Source organism: Tachyglossus aculeatus, chromosome 3 (assembly GCF_015852505.1).
Source record: "Tachyglossus aculeatus isolate mTacAcu1 chromosome 3, mTacAcu1.pri, whole genome shotgun sequence".
Lineage (NCBI taxonomy): Eukaryota > Metazoa > Chordata > Mammalia > Monotremata > Tachyglossidae > Tachyglossus > Tachyglossus aculeatus.
In genome coordinates this window covers 39079177-39095845 of record NC_052068.1, presented here as the reverse complement: position 1 = coordinate 39095845, position 16669 = coordinate 39079177, and the positions used below count along the sequence as shown (strand labels likewise).

The 16669-nt window shown below is 44.4% G+C and overlaps 1 protein-coding gene across 2 annotated transcripts in view; it reads left to right on the top strand.

Moving 5' to 3' along the window:
- The window catches only part of PAPSS2 (3'-phosphoadenosine 5'-phosphosulfate synthase 2), a 101116-nt gene that overhangs the window by 46231 nt on the left and 38216 nt on the right, over nucleotides 1-16669 (top strand). For both annotated transcript variants that reach the window (XM_038744100.1, XM_038744098.1), the window contains exon 2: nucleotides 14999-15104. In XM_038744100.1, coding sequence (XP_038600028.1) covers nucleotides 14999-15104 — 106 coding nt within the window. The remainder of the gene's footprint in view (nucleotides 1-14998; nucleotides 15105-16669) is intronic.

The following is a 16669-nucleotide window of genomic DNA, read 5'->3' as shown; positions in this document are numbered from 1 at the left end:
AGAACCATTAGAAAACTTGTGGATTATTGCAGAGGACAGGAACGTTCTGGAGAAAGTATATCCATGGAGTTGCTATGAATCGGAAACGACTCGACGGCACTTAATAATAATAACTGTTGGCAGAGCAGTGTAGTAAGCACTTGGGAAAGTACAATACAACAGTGTTGGTAGACATAATCCCTGCCAACGAGCTTACAGTGTACGTACAGTCTACTACTTGTGTTCTGAACCCTGTCCCCACTCACCTCTCTAAAAAGCACTTGCTCCTACCATCCCCTTCTCCCTTTCTACTACCTTGACCCTCTTCCTCTCTCCTCTGGCTCCTTGCCGTCTACCTTCGACACGCTTAAATCTCCTAAACCACCTGCAGCTCCAGCTACGACTCCATTTCCCTGCCTCTGTTCCTAACCCATCTTTTGAATGGGCCGCTTTCTTGCATGGTCTTCTTTTTCCTTTCCACCAGCACTTTTCTTCGCTCCTTGCAATCTGGTTTTTGCCTCCTTTAAGGAAGCCACCCTCATCAAGTTCTCAAGTGGCTTTCTTTTGGCTCAATCTATTAGGCCCTACCTACTCTGCTCCAATGCCCCTGATCTCTCAATTTTGATTTGGTTAAGCATTCTCCCCCTATAAACTTTCTCCAGCCTAGTTTTACCCAACCCAATACTTTTTACTCAGTACTCTTTACTCAATGCTAATACTGGTTTACTTGTATCTCCCCAAAAGCTTTTTCTCAGTCTCCTTTGCTGGCTTTTCATTATCCCCTTTCTCTTTAACTGTAATTGACCCACAAGGCTCTATTCTTGTTCCTCTGCTCATTTTGCTATACACTTATTCCTTTAGGGAGCTAATCCACTCATCCGCTCTCAAATAATTCTTCTTCGTGGATGGTTTCCAAATCTACCTCTCCAACCCTATCCTCTTACCTGTTTTGCAATCTTTAATCTCCTCCACCTGAATGAGCTGACTACACCTCAAACAGTCAGGTAGTCAGCCAATCGATCGTAGTTATTGAGCGCTTACTGTGTGCACAGCACTGCACTAAGTGCTTGAGAGAGTACACTACAATAATAAACAAGGAGAAGGAGAGCTGAGCCCTCCTGTGCGTAGGTGATACAGAGCTGCTGAAATGACAGTAGGAAGGAATAATAGGGTGGGGAGATGAGAGATTAATTAAGAACGGTCTCCTAGAGGAGATGAGATTTGAGTAGGGCCTTGCTGACGGGGAGAGCAGATGTCTGTCCATCTGTCTGATCATTCATTCAATTGTGTTTATTGAACACTTACTGTGTGCAGAGTACTATACTAAGTGCTTGGGAGAGTACAATATAGCAATAAACAGTCACATTCCCTGCCCACAATAGAGTTGGGGAGACAGACCTCAATACAAATAAATAAAATTGCAGATATGTACAAATATGCTGTGGGGCTGGGAGGATGGGGGAGAGCAAAGGGAGCAAGTCAGGGTGGTGCAGAAGGGAGTGGGAGGTGAGGAAAAGTGGGGTTAGTCTGGGAAGGCCTCTTTGAGGAGATGATCATGTCATCACATCAGATACTCTTAGCCCTCATGCATATTTATTTATTCAGTTACCCACTTCTGAATTTATTTATACTCCCTTTTTCTGTTCTTATTGTGTATTTGTAATTTGTGTCTGCTGGTCTCCCCCAGAAATAGTTTCTAAATGATTCAAGGGTGGGGACTATGTCTTCCACTCCTTCCCAAGCTTAGCACACAGTAGATGCCAGTAAATACCAATGATAAATACTGTCACAATTCCTCATCTTCTCACCCAAAACCTTGTCCTCCTGCTGACTTCCCATCACTATAAAAAGTGCCACCATCCTCCCTGGCTCTTAAGCTCATAACTTTAGAATTATCCTTGACTCATCTCTCTTATTCAACCCACACATTCAATCTGTCACCAAATCCTGTCAGTTCTACATTCCCAATTCCCAAATTACCTTTCCCTCTCCATCCATATTGCTACCAAGCTGATCCATCATGTTCCATCTTGACTACTGCAATAGATTCCCCATGACCTCTCTGAATCCCATCCCCCCCCTCCAGTCCATGCTTCACTCTGCTGCCTGGATTATTTTTCTGAAAAACTGTTTGCTCTGTATCTCCCCTCAAACCTCCAATCAATCAGTTAATCAATAAATCAATCAGTTAATCAGTTAATCAATAAATCAATCGTATTTTTTGAGCACTTACTGTGTGCAGAACACAGTACCAAGTGCTTGGGAGAGTACACTATAATGGAGAAGCAGCACTTAGAGAATCAGAGTGGCTCAGTGGAATAAGCATGGGCTTTGGAGTCAGAGGTCATGGGTTCAAATCCCAGCTCCACCAACTGTCAGCTGTGTGGCTTTGGGCAAGTCACGTCACTTTTCTGTGCCTCAGTTCCCTCATCTGTAAAATGGGGATAAAGACTGTGAGACCCATGTTGGACAACCTGATTACCTTGTATCCCCCCAGCACTTGGAACAGGGCTTGGCACATAGTAAGCGCTTAACAAATGCCATCATTATTATTATTAAGGGAGCTGGTAGACACATTCAGCAGTTCCCAATCCACCTCTGCATCAAACAGAAACTCCTTAGTACTGACTTTAAGGCACTCAGACAATTCTTTCCCTTCTACCTGAATTAGCTGATTTTCTAACCCAACCCAAACCGGACACTACGTTCCTCTAACACCAACCTACTCTCTACACGTCGAGCTCTTCAATCTTGCCACTAGTTCCTTTCTCACATTCTCCACTGGGTCTCGAATGTCCTCCTCCTTTACTTCCAACAGTGCACTACTTTCCCCACCTTCAAAACCCTCTTAACATCTCATCTTCTCCAAGAGGCCTTCACAGACCAAGCCCTTTATTTCCAATCTCCCCTCTACATTGACTCTGAGCCCTTTATTTCCACTCTCCCCTCTACAATGACTCTGAGTCCAAGTTGGCTGTATTCCTTAAGCACTTTGATACTCACCCCAGGCCCCCAGTACATCTGCAAATATTCTTATACTCTACTGCTTCCCTTATCCCTATTCTATTTTAATGCCTGTATCACCCTGTAGAGTGTAATCTCCTTGTGGGCAGGGACTGTGTCTGCCAGTTCTGTGGTATTGTATCATGCCAAGTGCTCTGTATACAGTCAGTGCTCAATAAATACCACCGAATGATGGATCGAAGACACCCTCCCTGCCCTCACCAGGGGCAGGCCCATTCTGAGGGGAAGAGTGGACAGATGTCCCTGTAACAAGTTTTACAGTGTTGAAAAGGTTGTGACTTCTCGGTAGCAGTGATAGAACACTTAGTTCAGTGCTCTGAACATAGTAAGCACTCAAATATCATTGATTGGTGATGTACCATTGCTTTGCTTCTTCTCTTTGTGGTTGAGTGGTCATTTCTGCTGAATATGCCCTGTTATTTCTGTCCCTTTGTGACTGTCCTCAGTTCCCTCCTTATAGTCTGTGAGCCCCCTCCATGGAACAGGGACCCTAATGGGTAATACCCTTTGCTCAGTGCTTAGCAATAATAATAGTAACAATAATAATTGTGATATTTGTTAAGTGCTTTCTACTTAGCAGGCACTGAAATAAGCGCTGGGGTAAATACAAGCAAATCGGGTTGGACACAGTTCCTGTCCCACATGGGGCTCACAGTGTTAATCCCCATTTTACAAATAAGGTAACTGAGGCCCAAAGAAGTGAAGTGATTTGCCCACAGTCACACAGAAGACAAGTGGCAGAGCCAGGATTAGAACTCAGGTCCTTCCGATTCTCAGGCCCGTGCTCTATCCACTAGGCGACTTCACAGTGCTTTACACAAAGTGCTCAGAAATGTCAATACTGTTGACCATTCTAAAATTACCCATTCTGAGGAGTTCTCAAAAGCCCAAATAATTTTTACCTTATGTCTGAAGAACACTCAGAACCTCCAGAACTTTTTGTTTCTATAAAAAACATGAACTGAAATGGCAGATGTTCATGGACTATGGGAGTGGAAGAGGATGAGAGAGAATTCTTCATAATAATTTCATCACAGTGCTTGAAGCTGGGGGACTCTGTGTTACAGTGCTGGATTGGGAACCAATGAGCATGTCTACCAACTGTTATATTGTATTCTCACAAGCACTTAAGGGCAGAGAAATTATCTGCTAATTCTGTTTTACTCTCCCAAGCCCTTAGTACAGTGCTCTGCACATAGTAAGTGTTCAGTGTTGTTACAGTGTGAGAAATTAATAAAATTATCTGCTAATTCTGTTTTACTCTCCCAAGCCCTTAGTACAGTGCTCTGCACATAGTAAGTGTTCAATGTTGTTACAGTGTGAGAAATTAATACAGACTTACCAGTGGTCTGTGGTAATCTAGCACATTTTCCAGTAATGCAACAATTCAATCAGTAGTATTTACAGAACACTTACTTTATGTAGAATGCCATACTAAGCCTTTGGGAGTGTACAGTTGAGTTAGGAGACATGATCTCTGCCCTCAAGGAGCTTACAATGTAGTACACGGAGACAACACTAAAATAAATTGCAAGTAGAGGGAAGCAACAGAGTCGCAACTTCCATTCATAAGTGCTGTGGGAAGAAGGGGAGGAGGAATGTGTAACCAACTGCTTAGGTGACTTAGTAAATATGTGTTTAGGGCTGGCTGAATATCAGCCGATCAGGGATATTTAATGAGTATTTACTGTCTGCAGAGCACTGTAGTAAGCACTTGGGAGAGACAGTATGACAGAGTTGGTGGATATGTTCCCTGCCCATAAGGTGCTTACAGTCTGGCAGGGAGAGACAGACATTAAAATAAATTATGGATATGTACATAAGTGCTGTGGGGCTGATCTCCCAACCTCCTGTCTCTCCCCACTTCAGTCTACACTTCACTCTGCTGCCCAGATTATCTTTCTACAGAAACACTCTGGGCATGTCACCCTGCTCCTCAAAAATCTCCAGTGGTTGCCTACTAACCTTCGAATCAAGCAAAAACTCCTCACTATTGGCTTCAAAGCTCTCCATCCCCTCACCCCCTCCTTCCTCACCTCCCTTCTCTCCTTCAGCAGCCCAGCCTGCACACTCTGCTCCTCTGCCACTAACCTCCTCACTGGGCCTCTTTCTCGCCTGTCCCACCGTCGACCCTGGCCCACGTCCTACCTCTGGCCTGGAATGCCCTCCCTCCTCACATCCGCCCAATTAACACACTTCCCCCCTTCAAAGTCCTACTGAAAGCTCACCTCCTCCAGGAGGCCTTCTCAGACTGAGCCCCCCTTTTCCTCTGCTCCTCTTTCACTCCCATCACCCCCATTCCCTCTGCTCTACCCTTCCCGCCCCACAACACTTCTGTATATATGTACATATTTATTATTCTATTTATTTTATTAATGATGTGCATATATCTAAAATTCTATTTATTTTGATGCTATTGATGCCTGTCGTTTTGTTGTATGTCTTCCGCCTTCCAGACTGTGAGCCCATTGTTTGGTAGGGATTATCTGGTACCGAATTGTACTTTCCAAGTACTTAGTACAGTGATCTGCACACAGGAAGCAGTCAATAAATACTCGTGGCTCAGTGGAAAGAGCACGGGCTTTGGAGTCAGAGCTCATGGATTCAAATCCCGGTTCCGCCAATTGTCAGCCGTGTGACTTTGGGCAAGTCACTTAACTTCTCTAGGCCTCAGTTACCTCATCTGTAAAATGGGGATTCAAGACTGTGAGCCCCCCATGGGACAACCTGATCACCTTGTAACCTCCCCAGTGCTTAGAACAGTGCTTTGCACATAGTAAGCACTTAATAAATGCCATTATTATTATTATTATTATTGAATGAATGAATGAATGAATGAAGTAATATCAAGTACTTAAAGGTTGTAGATCCAAGGGTGTAGGCGACATAGAAGGGAGAGAAGAAATGAGGGCATAGTCAGGGAAGACCTCTTGGTGGAGATGTGATTTTAATAAGGCTTTGGAAGTTGGGAGATTGGTGTCCTGTCACATATGAAGACATTTGAAATAACATGGCATCTGATATTTTCCCCACTCCCAACCCCACAGTACTTATGAACCCCAGCGCTTAGAACAGTACTTTGCTCATAGTAAGCGCTTAATAAATGCCATTATTATTATGAATGTATCTTTCAATTGTATATTATGTTTCTTTATATTGTCTATTTCCTCCTTTAAACTGTACACTCATTATGGGTAGGGAATGTGTTTTATTTTATCAATAAAACATACACTCATTATGGGTAGGGAACATGTTTTATTTTATCAATAAAACATACACTCATTATGGGTAGGGAACGTGTCTGCTAATTCTCTCCCAAGTGCTTAGTAAAGTGCTCTGCACATAATAAGTGCTCAGTTGGTACAATTGATTGATTGATTGAAGGAGGAGGCAGTTCCAGGCCAGAGGCAGGCCCTGGGCAAGAAATTGCCAGTGAGATAGATGAGCTGGACGTACAATGAGTAAATTGGTGTCAGAGGAGTGTGAGTGGGCTGGGTTGTAGAAAGAAATCAGTGAGGTAAGATAAGAGGGGACAAAGTGATTGAGTGCTTGAAAGGCAGTGATAAGAAGTTTCTGTTTAATGAAGAAGTGGATGGACAACCACTGGAGGTTCTTAAGGATGGGAGAAATCATGGACTGAAGAAAAATGATTGCAAAGTGTAGTATGGACTGGAGTCAGGGAGTCCAGCAAGAAGAATGATGCAATAGTCAAGACAGGATATGATGAGTGCTGGATCAGCATAGTAGCAGTGTGCATAGAGAGGAAATGATAGATTTTAGTGATGCTGTGAGGATAAAACTGACAGAATTTGGAAACAGACTGAATATGTGGGTTGAATGAAAGAGGTGAATCAAGAATAATGCCAAGGTTACGGCCTTGTGAAACAGGGAGGATGTTGGTTTGGATGGGAAGATAAGGAGTTCTGTTTGGACGTTAAGTTTGTGTCAATGGAACATTCAAGTAGAGATGCCTTGAAGGCAGGTGGGAATTCAAGACTGCAGAGAAGGAGAAAGATCAGGGCTGAAGATACAGATTTGGGAATCATTTGCATAAAGACAGTAATTGAAGCTGTGGGAGAAAATGAGTTCTCTGAAGGAGTGGGTGTGGATGGATAATAGAAGGGGACCAAAATTGAGTCTTGAGGCATTCCCATAGTTAGGGGGTAGGAGGCAGAGGAGGAGCTAGCAAAAGAGATGACTGAGAATGAGTGGCCAAAGAGATAGGAGAACCAGGAGAGGACAGTGTCAGTGAAGCCAAAGTTTGATAATGTTTCCATAAGAAGGGGCTGGTCCACAGTGTCAAAGCTGAGAGATAGAGGAGGATTAGGCTGGAGTAGGGACTGTTGGATTTGGCAAGAAGGAGGTCAGTGGTGACCATTGAGAGGACAGTTTTGAAGGAGTGAAGGGGGTGAAAGCCAGATTGGAGGGAGGCAAGAAGAGAACTGGAGGGGAAGTAGAGACAGCAGGTGTAAACAGCTCGCCCCAAGAATTTAGAGGTGAATGATAGGAGGGAGATGGGGCAATAACTGGAGGGAGACTTAAGGTCAGGAGAGGGTCTTTTTTTAGGATAGGGCAGACATTGAGCATGTTTGAAAGCAGTTGAAGATGGGGGGCAGGGAGGGAAGAAGGGAGGAGGCAAGCGTTTTGATAAGGTGCAAAGGATTGAAAGTGCAGGTGGAGGTCTTGGATTTTGAGAGGAGTTGGGAGCTCTCCTAGAGATTCTGCTGGGAAAGATGGGAGAGTTAAAGAGTTGAGAGTTGAGAGTTCACATAAATGAGAAGCAGCATGGCTCAGTGGAAACAGCCCGGGCTTTGGAGTCAGTGGTCATGGGTTCAAATCCCGGCTCCACCAACTGTCAGCTGGGTGACTTTGGGCAAGTCACTTCATTCTCTGTGTCTCAGTTGCCTCATCTGTAAAATGGGGATGAAGACTGTGAGCCCCCCGTGGGACAACCTGATCACCTTGTAGCCTCCCCAGCGCTTTGCACATAGTAAGCGCTTAATAAATGCCATCATTATTATTATTATTAGGAGCAGGAGAAGGGAGGGACTGGAGAGGACCAAGGGAGATTTTAGGGAGACCACACCTGATGGTTTCAATTTTATCAATAAAACAAATGGCCAGGTCAGTAGGAGCAAGGGATGGAAGGTAAGAGAGAACAGGAGGTTTGAGGAGGGAATTAAACATCCAAAACAACTGGCAAGGACCAAGGGGACGGGAGTCAATAAGGTTGGAGAAATAATGTTGCTGGGTGGAGGAGAGGGCAGAGTTGAAGTAGGTGAGGATAAAGTTGGTCTGATATCTGGATTTCCACAAGCAGCCCTCTGCAGCTCGTGCACAGGAGCAGAGGAAGAGGACTGTGGTGGTGATGCAGGGTAACGGATTAGTGGTAGGAGATCGAGATCAGCAGAAGGTTGGGGAGATGAGTTCATTTCAGAGGAGAGGGAAGTCTTGAGGGCTCATCTTGAAAACAGAAAGCAAGGGTTTTTTCCAATGTATTAAACTTTCATCATTAATTACCTCCTCTAATCTTACCCCACCATAAACCCTGTTAAGTAGCTTCTCCATCCATGCAGTCATGCGGGTAGAGGCTAATGAGGGCAAAGTGCTTTTGGAGGAGGAGTGGTGGGGTGATGGACAGCAGACACAGAATACTTTACAAGTTAAGAGAAAAGAGAATGGAAGATAAATTGAATAAGCGACACTCTGAGAAGAGGTCGGCCCCTGCCCTCAAGAAATTCACGATCTAATGAGAGAAACAGGACTTAAATGAACAACAGTTAAGCAAAGAGCAAATGCCAGAGGTAAAAGCTTAATAGTACATAATAAAGGAAATCTATATACCTGAGATTTTCAGATTAGACATAATTGTTGCAGTAGCAGCAGTGAATGGTATGATTGGAAGTCCCCTTCTAGACTGTGAGCCCATTGTTGCGTAGGGACCGTCTCTATATGTTGCCAACTTGCACTTCCCAAGCGCTTAGTACAGTGCTCTGCACACAGTAAGCGCTCAATAAATACGATTGAATGAATGAATGAATCGGGCAGCGGGTGGTTAATTGGGAAAGGCTTCGTGGAAGAGACGTGCTTCTAGTAGAATTTTGAAGGACATTTCCCCATTCAGTTCAGCCCTGTTTTGGCTATTACGGCTCTTGCACAATCTTGCTCTAGCGGTCAGTCCTGCCCTTGGAGCTCAGGGCAGGGAAACTAGACGTGCCCAAGCCACACAAATTGTTGTGTCCGCTTCAGAGCTCCTCGAGCCATTCTAGCAAGCCACGTCACACCAGTGGGGAACTCACCAGTCAGATTCCCCCCACGCCCTAACCAGCCTTTCTCCACCTAACCCATCTGGGAGGAGGCCATCTGGGCAGTCTCATTCATTCATTCAATTATATTGAGTGCTTGTGTGCAGAGCAATGTACTAGGCGCTTGGGAGAATACAATATGACAATAAGCAGTCACATTCCCTTCCCACAACAAGATTTCCTGGTAGCCAAACCCCTCCCTTGACAATGAGTTCAGCTCTCCTCCCCAGCCTTTATACATTGCTTGTAAAGGATTTATTTTTAAAGGGTTTAATAATGGTCCCAACAGTGGTCTGGGCAGGGCCAGTCCCAGGCTCCTGCCATCCCTTCATGGCCACACTGAATTTCCAGCTTAGCACTGTGGACTAGGCAAGGAGCCCAGAGGAAGATCGGAAAGCAGCAGGATGCACCATCTCCCAAAACTCTCCCAAGGAGGCCTCCACAGAAGCTTCTGACTTTTCCAGGACCTTACTTCAGTTTGGTGGTCTTTGAGGGCCTTTATCTAGACCTTGGGAGGGGCTAAGGCAGGAGAAGGGGAATCAGGAGAGAATATCCCTGAGCACCTGGGATATACAAAGGCTGGGGATGCAGCTCTAGGGTGGAGAAGGAAGGATGTTGAACCGGGAAGGCCTGGTATCCAGCAGATCTCTCAGAGCATGTGAAATACCAGATTTGTTATATTGTGCTCTCACACACTGTAAACTCTCAATAAATACCTGAACTCTAATCCAGGCTCCACCACTTATCTGCCGTGTGACCTGACCTTGGGCATGTCACTTTGCTTCTCTGTGCCTCAGTTACCTCATCTGTAAAACGGGGATTGACTGGGAGCCCCATGTGGTACATGGACTGTGTCCAATCTGATTAACTTGTATCTGCCCCAGCTCTTAGTACAGTACTTGGAACATAGTAAGTGCTTAACAAATGCTGTTTTAAAAAAATTTACTTGCACAGTTGCCCTCCCTTTTCACATTTTTTGTATCATTAGAAGAGGGTGAGGCTAATATGAGGTGGTGATATAATGATTAAGCCTAGTGATAAGGGAAGGAGAGAAAAGAGAAGAAAAAGAGGAGGCGGAAAGAAGGGGAGGAGGAAGGTAAAGGGGCATTTTGAGACTATGTTTCTTAGTTCTCTTACAGTCACCTAAATGCTGCCTACAGTAAGGACTCAGTGAATTAACTCCCTCCACCTTATCAGATTTCTGCTCCTCCTCCCCAATAGCAGTTTTAGTGAATTAACTACCCCTCCTGCTATGTTTTCTCATTCTCATCCTTCTGCTCTTCCTCTTTCCCCAGCATGCACAGCTCTCTCTATAATTATGTAGTACAAAAAATAATCTTTTATTTTCACCTCAAAAATCAGGGTGGGGCATCTACAAGGTGAAAACAATAATATCACAAATACAATACTTGTGTTTCTCCCTCCTTTGAATGGGTTAAACTTCAGAGGAGATTCATTCCAGTTATGGCAAACAGAAACACCAAGGCCCAGGGAGAACCAAAGAATTTGTTAAATCCTTATTTTCCCTCCAGATAATCATGAAGCCTCTTGATAATATCCCTGAGGTCAGATCCTCTGAGTGCTTAATGGTAAAAGCCTGGTCATATTAGCACGTGGCTAATAAGATTAGCTGGTGAACAGTGTAACATCCTTTCATTACTTATGCTTCTGGGATATCATGTGACTGCTCTTTTCATGTGAGTTATCCAGTTCCAGCTAACTTAGAACGTGATTCTGTTCCAAAAACCAAGCCCAGGGTGTATACAGCGTTAGATATTTGGTGGGTCCGACAGATTTCCCAGCAGAAAGATCTCTGGGTTGCAGATCTGAGACTCTGTCTTTACAGTGTGCTAAAAAACAATTATTTCATTAAACGACTGCATGGAAAGGAGGTGGGGGATGGGGAGGTGGAGGGAGAAAGGTTCTGGGTTTCCAAGACTGGATTTCCAAAAAATCATGAGATGGGTTTAGTGAACATTATGTTTTAGTAGAAGAAAAATTAGCTAGGGATTGTCTTTTCCACATAGAAAAAGGTCTTGTAGAGTTCAGTCTCCCCCACTGAGTGTTTCAGATTGTCCTGCTTTCCAAGATTTTTTCCCTCAAGATGACAGGGTATGTTTTGCTGGATTTTTCTGTTTTTGGCTTTACCCCGAGTTTGATAGAGTTGCAGGCCCGCTGTCCCTTGACAGTGTTCAATTTCAAACTCTTGTGGATTCAGAATTTCCTTGGTCGGAAGGCATCTACTCTTGACATATCCTGTCCACCTCACACTTCTAGGAAAAAATATGTCTTTCACACTCACACTTGCACTTTCCTCAGCTGGGTGGGTGCTTTCTTAGTGAGGGCTCTGCCTCCTCCATTGAGGTCCTGAAGAAAGAGGTGGGGCCGAGGGGAGAGAGGTAGCATCCTACATTTCAGATTCTCTGAGGTAATCGTGCAGGGCCAGAAGAGTCCCTTGCTCCCTTAAGAAGTCAATATGACAAACTATGATCTGATCAAGGGGGAAGGAGTCCTTGCAGTCTGAAGCAGGCTACAGGCTGGTAGTGAGATTTCACAATAACACTTCAGAGCTCTTTGCAAGCCAGGATTCTTGAGCAACTGCGTCAAACTGCCACCCTTGGGCTATTTTGAAGAGCCAAGAGGTCAGAAACAAAGAGCCTCCATCTGTTTAAGCTCTTACTTAGCCTCTCCGCACTGTGGGCAAAACCCCAGACATCTGAAGGCTCCTTCTCCCTCGGGCCTTCGGTCAGCGAGTGGCGTGCGACGGTACATGAGATCGTATTCGTTTGTGTTTACATTGTAACCACAGGATATCTACTGATCTTGGTTGGAATTTTCATATATAACAAACTGTGAATAATAAAAAGAATTATGGGACTGTACACAAATCGCTACTAGACACGTGTCTCAGGAAGACCAGAGAGATCGGGGGAGGTCAGGCCCGGGGAAGGTCCATTCCATTTGCTGGGCACAGGTCCGCAGATGTCTCGTTTTGGAGATCTGTGGAAATCTCAGCTCTCCTTTAGAGAGTAGAGTACTTCCAATTCTAATTCTAGCACCCCCCATTTTGTTTTCCCCAAAATTTGAACTTGGTAGATTAGCAGAATATCAATAATGACACTTCCCACTGAAGTTAACCCAGTCAATTAATCAATGGTATTTATTGACTGTAGACTGTAAATTCCTTCTGGGCAGGGAATGTTCCTACCAACTCTATTGTATTGTATTTTCCCAAGTGCTTAGAACAGTTCCGTGTGCACAGTAAACCTTCAATAAATACCATTGCTTGGTTGAGTGCTTACTGGGTACAGAGCACTATACTAGTGCTTGGGAAAGTACAATACAACAGAGTTTGTAGATGCACAGGTAGCTTTACATTTACGGGGGAGACTGATATTAAAATGGATTAGGGGAAATAGTAGAGTGTAAGAATATTTACATAAATATTGTGGGATTGGGGTGAGTGTCAAAGTGCTAAGGAATACATAGATCTAGTTTATCAGCAGACTTTGAGTCTCTGCACAGAGTAAGCTCTCAATAAATATGATTGAATGAATGAATGAGTCCATTTGTAAATATCTGTATATCCATCTCCCCCAGTAGACCGTAAACTCCCTATGGGTAGGGAACTGATCTCTTGTTTCTCTCATACTATCCCGAGCACTTAATATTCATTCAGTGGTATTTATTGAGCATTTTACTGGATGCAGAGCACTATACTGAGTGCTTGGGAAAGTACAGTACTTTGGGCAAGTGACTTAACTTCTCTGTGCCTCACTTCCCTCATCTGTAAAAGGGGGATTAAGACTGTGAGCCCCACCGTGGGACAACCTGATCATCTTGTAACCTCCCCAGTGCTTTGCACATAGTAAGCGCTTAATAAATGCCATCATTATTATTATTATTACCATACAACAATAAACAGACACATTCCCTGAATACAGCCATTGCAACCAATGGCAGCTCAAGGAATACCATTGCTATTTTTTAAAACGGTATTTGTTAAGCACTTACTATGTGCCAAGCACTGTACTAAGAACTACGGTAGATATAAACTAATCAGGTTGGACACAGTCCCAGTCTCACATGGGGCTACCAGTCTTAACCCCCATTTTACAGATGAGGTGACTGAGGCACAGAAAAGTTAAGTGACTTGCCCAAGGTGGTGGTGCTGGGGATAGATTCCAGGTCCTCTGACTCCCGGGCCTGGGATTTATTCAATAGACCGCACTATTTCTCTAGGCTACACTGCTTCTACAACTATTACCACATTGCTCCTGTTGGATAAAAAAAGAACGCCACTCCAGCCTGACCGCTATCATCATCATCATCATCATCATCAATCGTATTTATTGAGCGCTTACTGTGTGCAGAGCACTGTACTAAGCGCTTGGGAAGTACAAGTTGGCAACATATAGAGACAGTCCCTACCCAACAGTGGGCTCACAGTCTAGAAGGGGGAGACAGAGAACAAAACCAAACATACTAACAAAATAAAATAAATAGACTGCTATCTAGCAGTAGGGTTGAATGTGGGCTACTGGAAAGAGCCCAGAACTGGAGTCAGAGGACCTGGGTTCTAATCCCTGTTTCTCCAGTTGCCTGCTATGTTACCTTGGACAAATCGCTTAACTATTCTGGAACTCAGCTACCTTATATATAAAATACGGATGATCCCTCTTCTCCTGCCCACTTGGACCATAAGGGCCTCATGGGACAGGGACTGTGTCTGATCTGAATGTGTTGGGTCCATCCCAGTGCTTGGCATGCAAGTATAATCATAATAATAATGATGACATTTGATAAGCGCTTACTATGTGCAAAGCGCTGTTCTAAGTGCTGGGGAGGATACAAGGTGATCAGGTTGTCCCATGTGGGGCTCACAGTCTTGATTGCCATTTTACAGATGAGGTAACTGAGGCACAGAGAAGTGAAGTGTCTTGCCCGAAGTCACACAGCTGACAATTGGCGGACGCAGGATTTCAACCCATGACCTCTGACTCCCAAGCCCAGGCTCTTTCCACTGAGCCACGTTTTACAAATGCCATAGTTGTTATCGTTGCTACTGTTGTTGTTGTTATTATTATTATTAATAAGTCTTTATTGTGGACATTCAGAGCCATGGGTTGGTTTCAAGGAGTGGGATCACGCCCTTCACCTTAAAATAATTCCTCCTTCGGCCTTAGCCAGGAGCAACTTTGAAGAATGAGAGGACATTTCTGGGCATGGGGAAGTGATTAATAAAATTTTAAAGACATAGGCAAATACAATAAATCTGCAGATTGTAAAATTGCCTTTTCTTGAACTAAATCAGCCAAGCATTGTCAGTGACATCTCTATTTGAATTGTCTTTCAACTTTCAGAGCATTGCATTACATTACTCCCTCATATTTAGACTGTGAGCCCCATGTGGGTCAGGGACAGTATTCCCCCTGATAAACCTATACCTTCCCCAGTGCTTAGAACAGACAAATACCATAAAAAATTACCTTTCACAATTTTAGTTTTTAAACTAGTGGTATTTTAAAAATGCACATTCAGCCTATCAAATATAGGCTTGAGGAGGGATTGCAGGGGATGAGACGGGGAGAGGAGGAGGAAGAGGGGTTAGGGTGAAAGGCGATTCTGTTACTTGGTGTTTCACTCCATGTACTGAATGGCATTGAGTTTGTTTGTTTGTTTCTTTCCAGAAATCCACCAATGTGGTGTACCAAGCTCATCACGTGAGCCGGAGTAAGAGAGGACAGGTGGTGGGCACGAGGGGAGGATTTCGAGGATGTACGGTCTGGTTGACAGGTACCTCATATTCCTTTCTCACCAAAAATCCGCCTGGGAAACGTGTTTCCAATGTTTAGAGTTTACTTTTAACCTTCTTCAAGGAGTAACGTAAGGAGCCCAAGCGAACCGAGTGCCAGCTAAGACATCAAACATTTGGCAACACAGCAGATTTTAGATGTTCTCCACAGCTTTATGTTTTCACATCCTGGTAAATTGTTTTGTGGCTCATTAAGAGACCCCACCTCAAAGACACCCCTGCAGATCAAGGAAAGCATGATTTTCATGGGGTCTATAAACTTGAGATTTATATTGTTGTATGCCCACACATTTATTTGGGCAGGAGCCATTATTTAAAAATCTGTTTATCCGCTCCTCTGCCGCTAATCTCCTCACCGTACCTCGCTCTCGCCTGTCCCGCCATCGACCCCCGGCCCACGTCATCCCCCCTGGCCTGGAATGTCCTCCCTCCGCACATCCGCCAAGCTAGCTCTCTTCCTCTCTTCAAGGCCCTGCTGAGAGCTCACCTCCTCCAGGAGGCCTTCCCAGACTGACCCCCTTCCTTCCTCTCCCCCTCGTCCCCCTCTCCATCCCCCCCATCTTACCTCCTTCCCTTTCCCACAGCACCTGTATATATGTATATATGTTTGTACATATTTATTACTCTATTTTATTTGTACATATCTATTCTATTTATTTTATTTTGTTAGTATGTTTGGTTTTGTTCTCTGTCTCCCCCTTTTAGACTGTGAGCCCACTGTTGGGTAGGGACTGTCTCTATATGTCGCCAATTTGTACTTCCCAAGCGCTTAGTACAGTGCTCTGCACATAGTAAGCGCTCAATAAATACGATTGATGATGATGATGAAGTCACACAGCCAGTGGCCTTTTGTGGCGAGGCGCGCAATCACTTATGGATTTGCTTTCAAATTGAATGTCCACTTTGTCCTGGGGCAAATTTAACGCGTTTAGACAGCCTGACATTTTGGGGATTGCACAAGCAGACAAGATGAACATTTTTGGAGCTAGGAGTCACTAGCCCCTCTTCAGAACTGGCCCAGGAATCCTGGTGGAAAGCATTTTTGAAGGGGTCCAACTTGGATTTAGCTCTTTTCCTCTCCATCCCGCCAAATCCACTACCACCCTGGTAGCCTCAGAACAGTGCCCAGAGTTCAGACAGCCTGTCACTGTCTAGAGTTTAGAATGCCTAACTTCATCTTGAAATGCTCCTACCTGTATAGTCTTTCATTCATTCATTCAATCGTGCTTGTTGTGTGCAGAGCACTGTTCTAAGCACTTCGAAAGTACAATTTGAGACAATCCCTACCCAACAACAGGCTCACAGTCCAGAAGGGGGGAGACAGACGACAAAACAAGTAGACAGGCATCAGTAGAGGCATCAATAGCATCAAGCAGCGTGGCTCGGTGGCAAAGCCCAGGCTTGGTAGTCAGAAGTCATGGGTTCTAATCCCGGCTCCACCACTTCAATCAATCAATCAATCAATCAATCGTATTGAGTGCTTACTGTGTGCAGAGCACTGTACTAAGCGCTTGGGAAGTACAAGTTGGCAACACATAGAGACGGT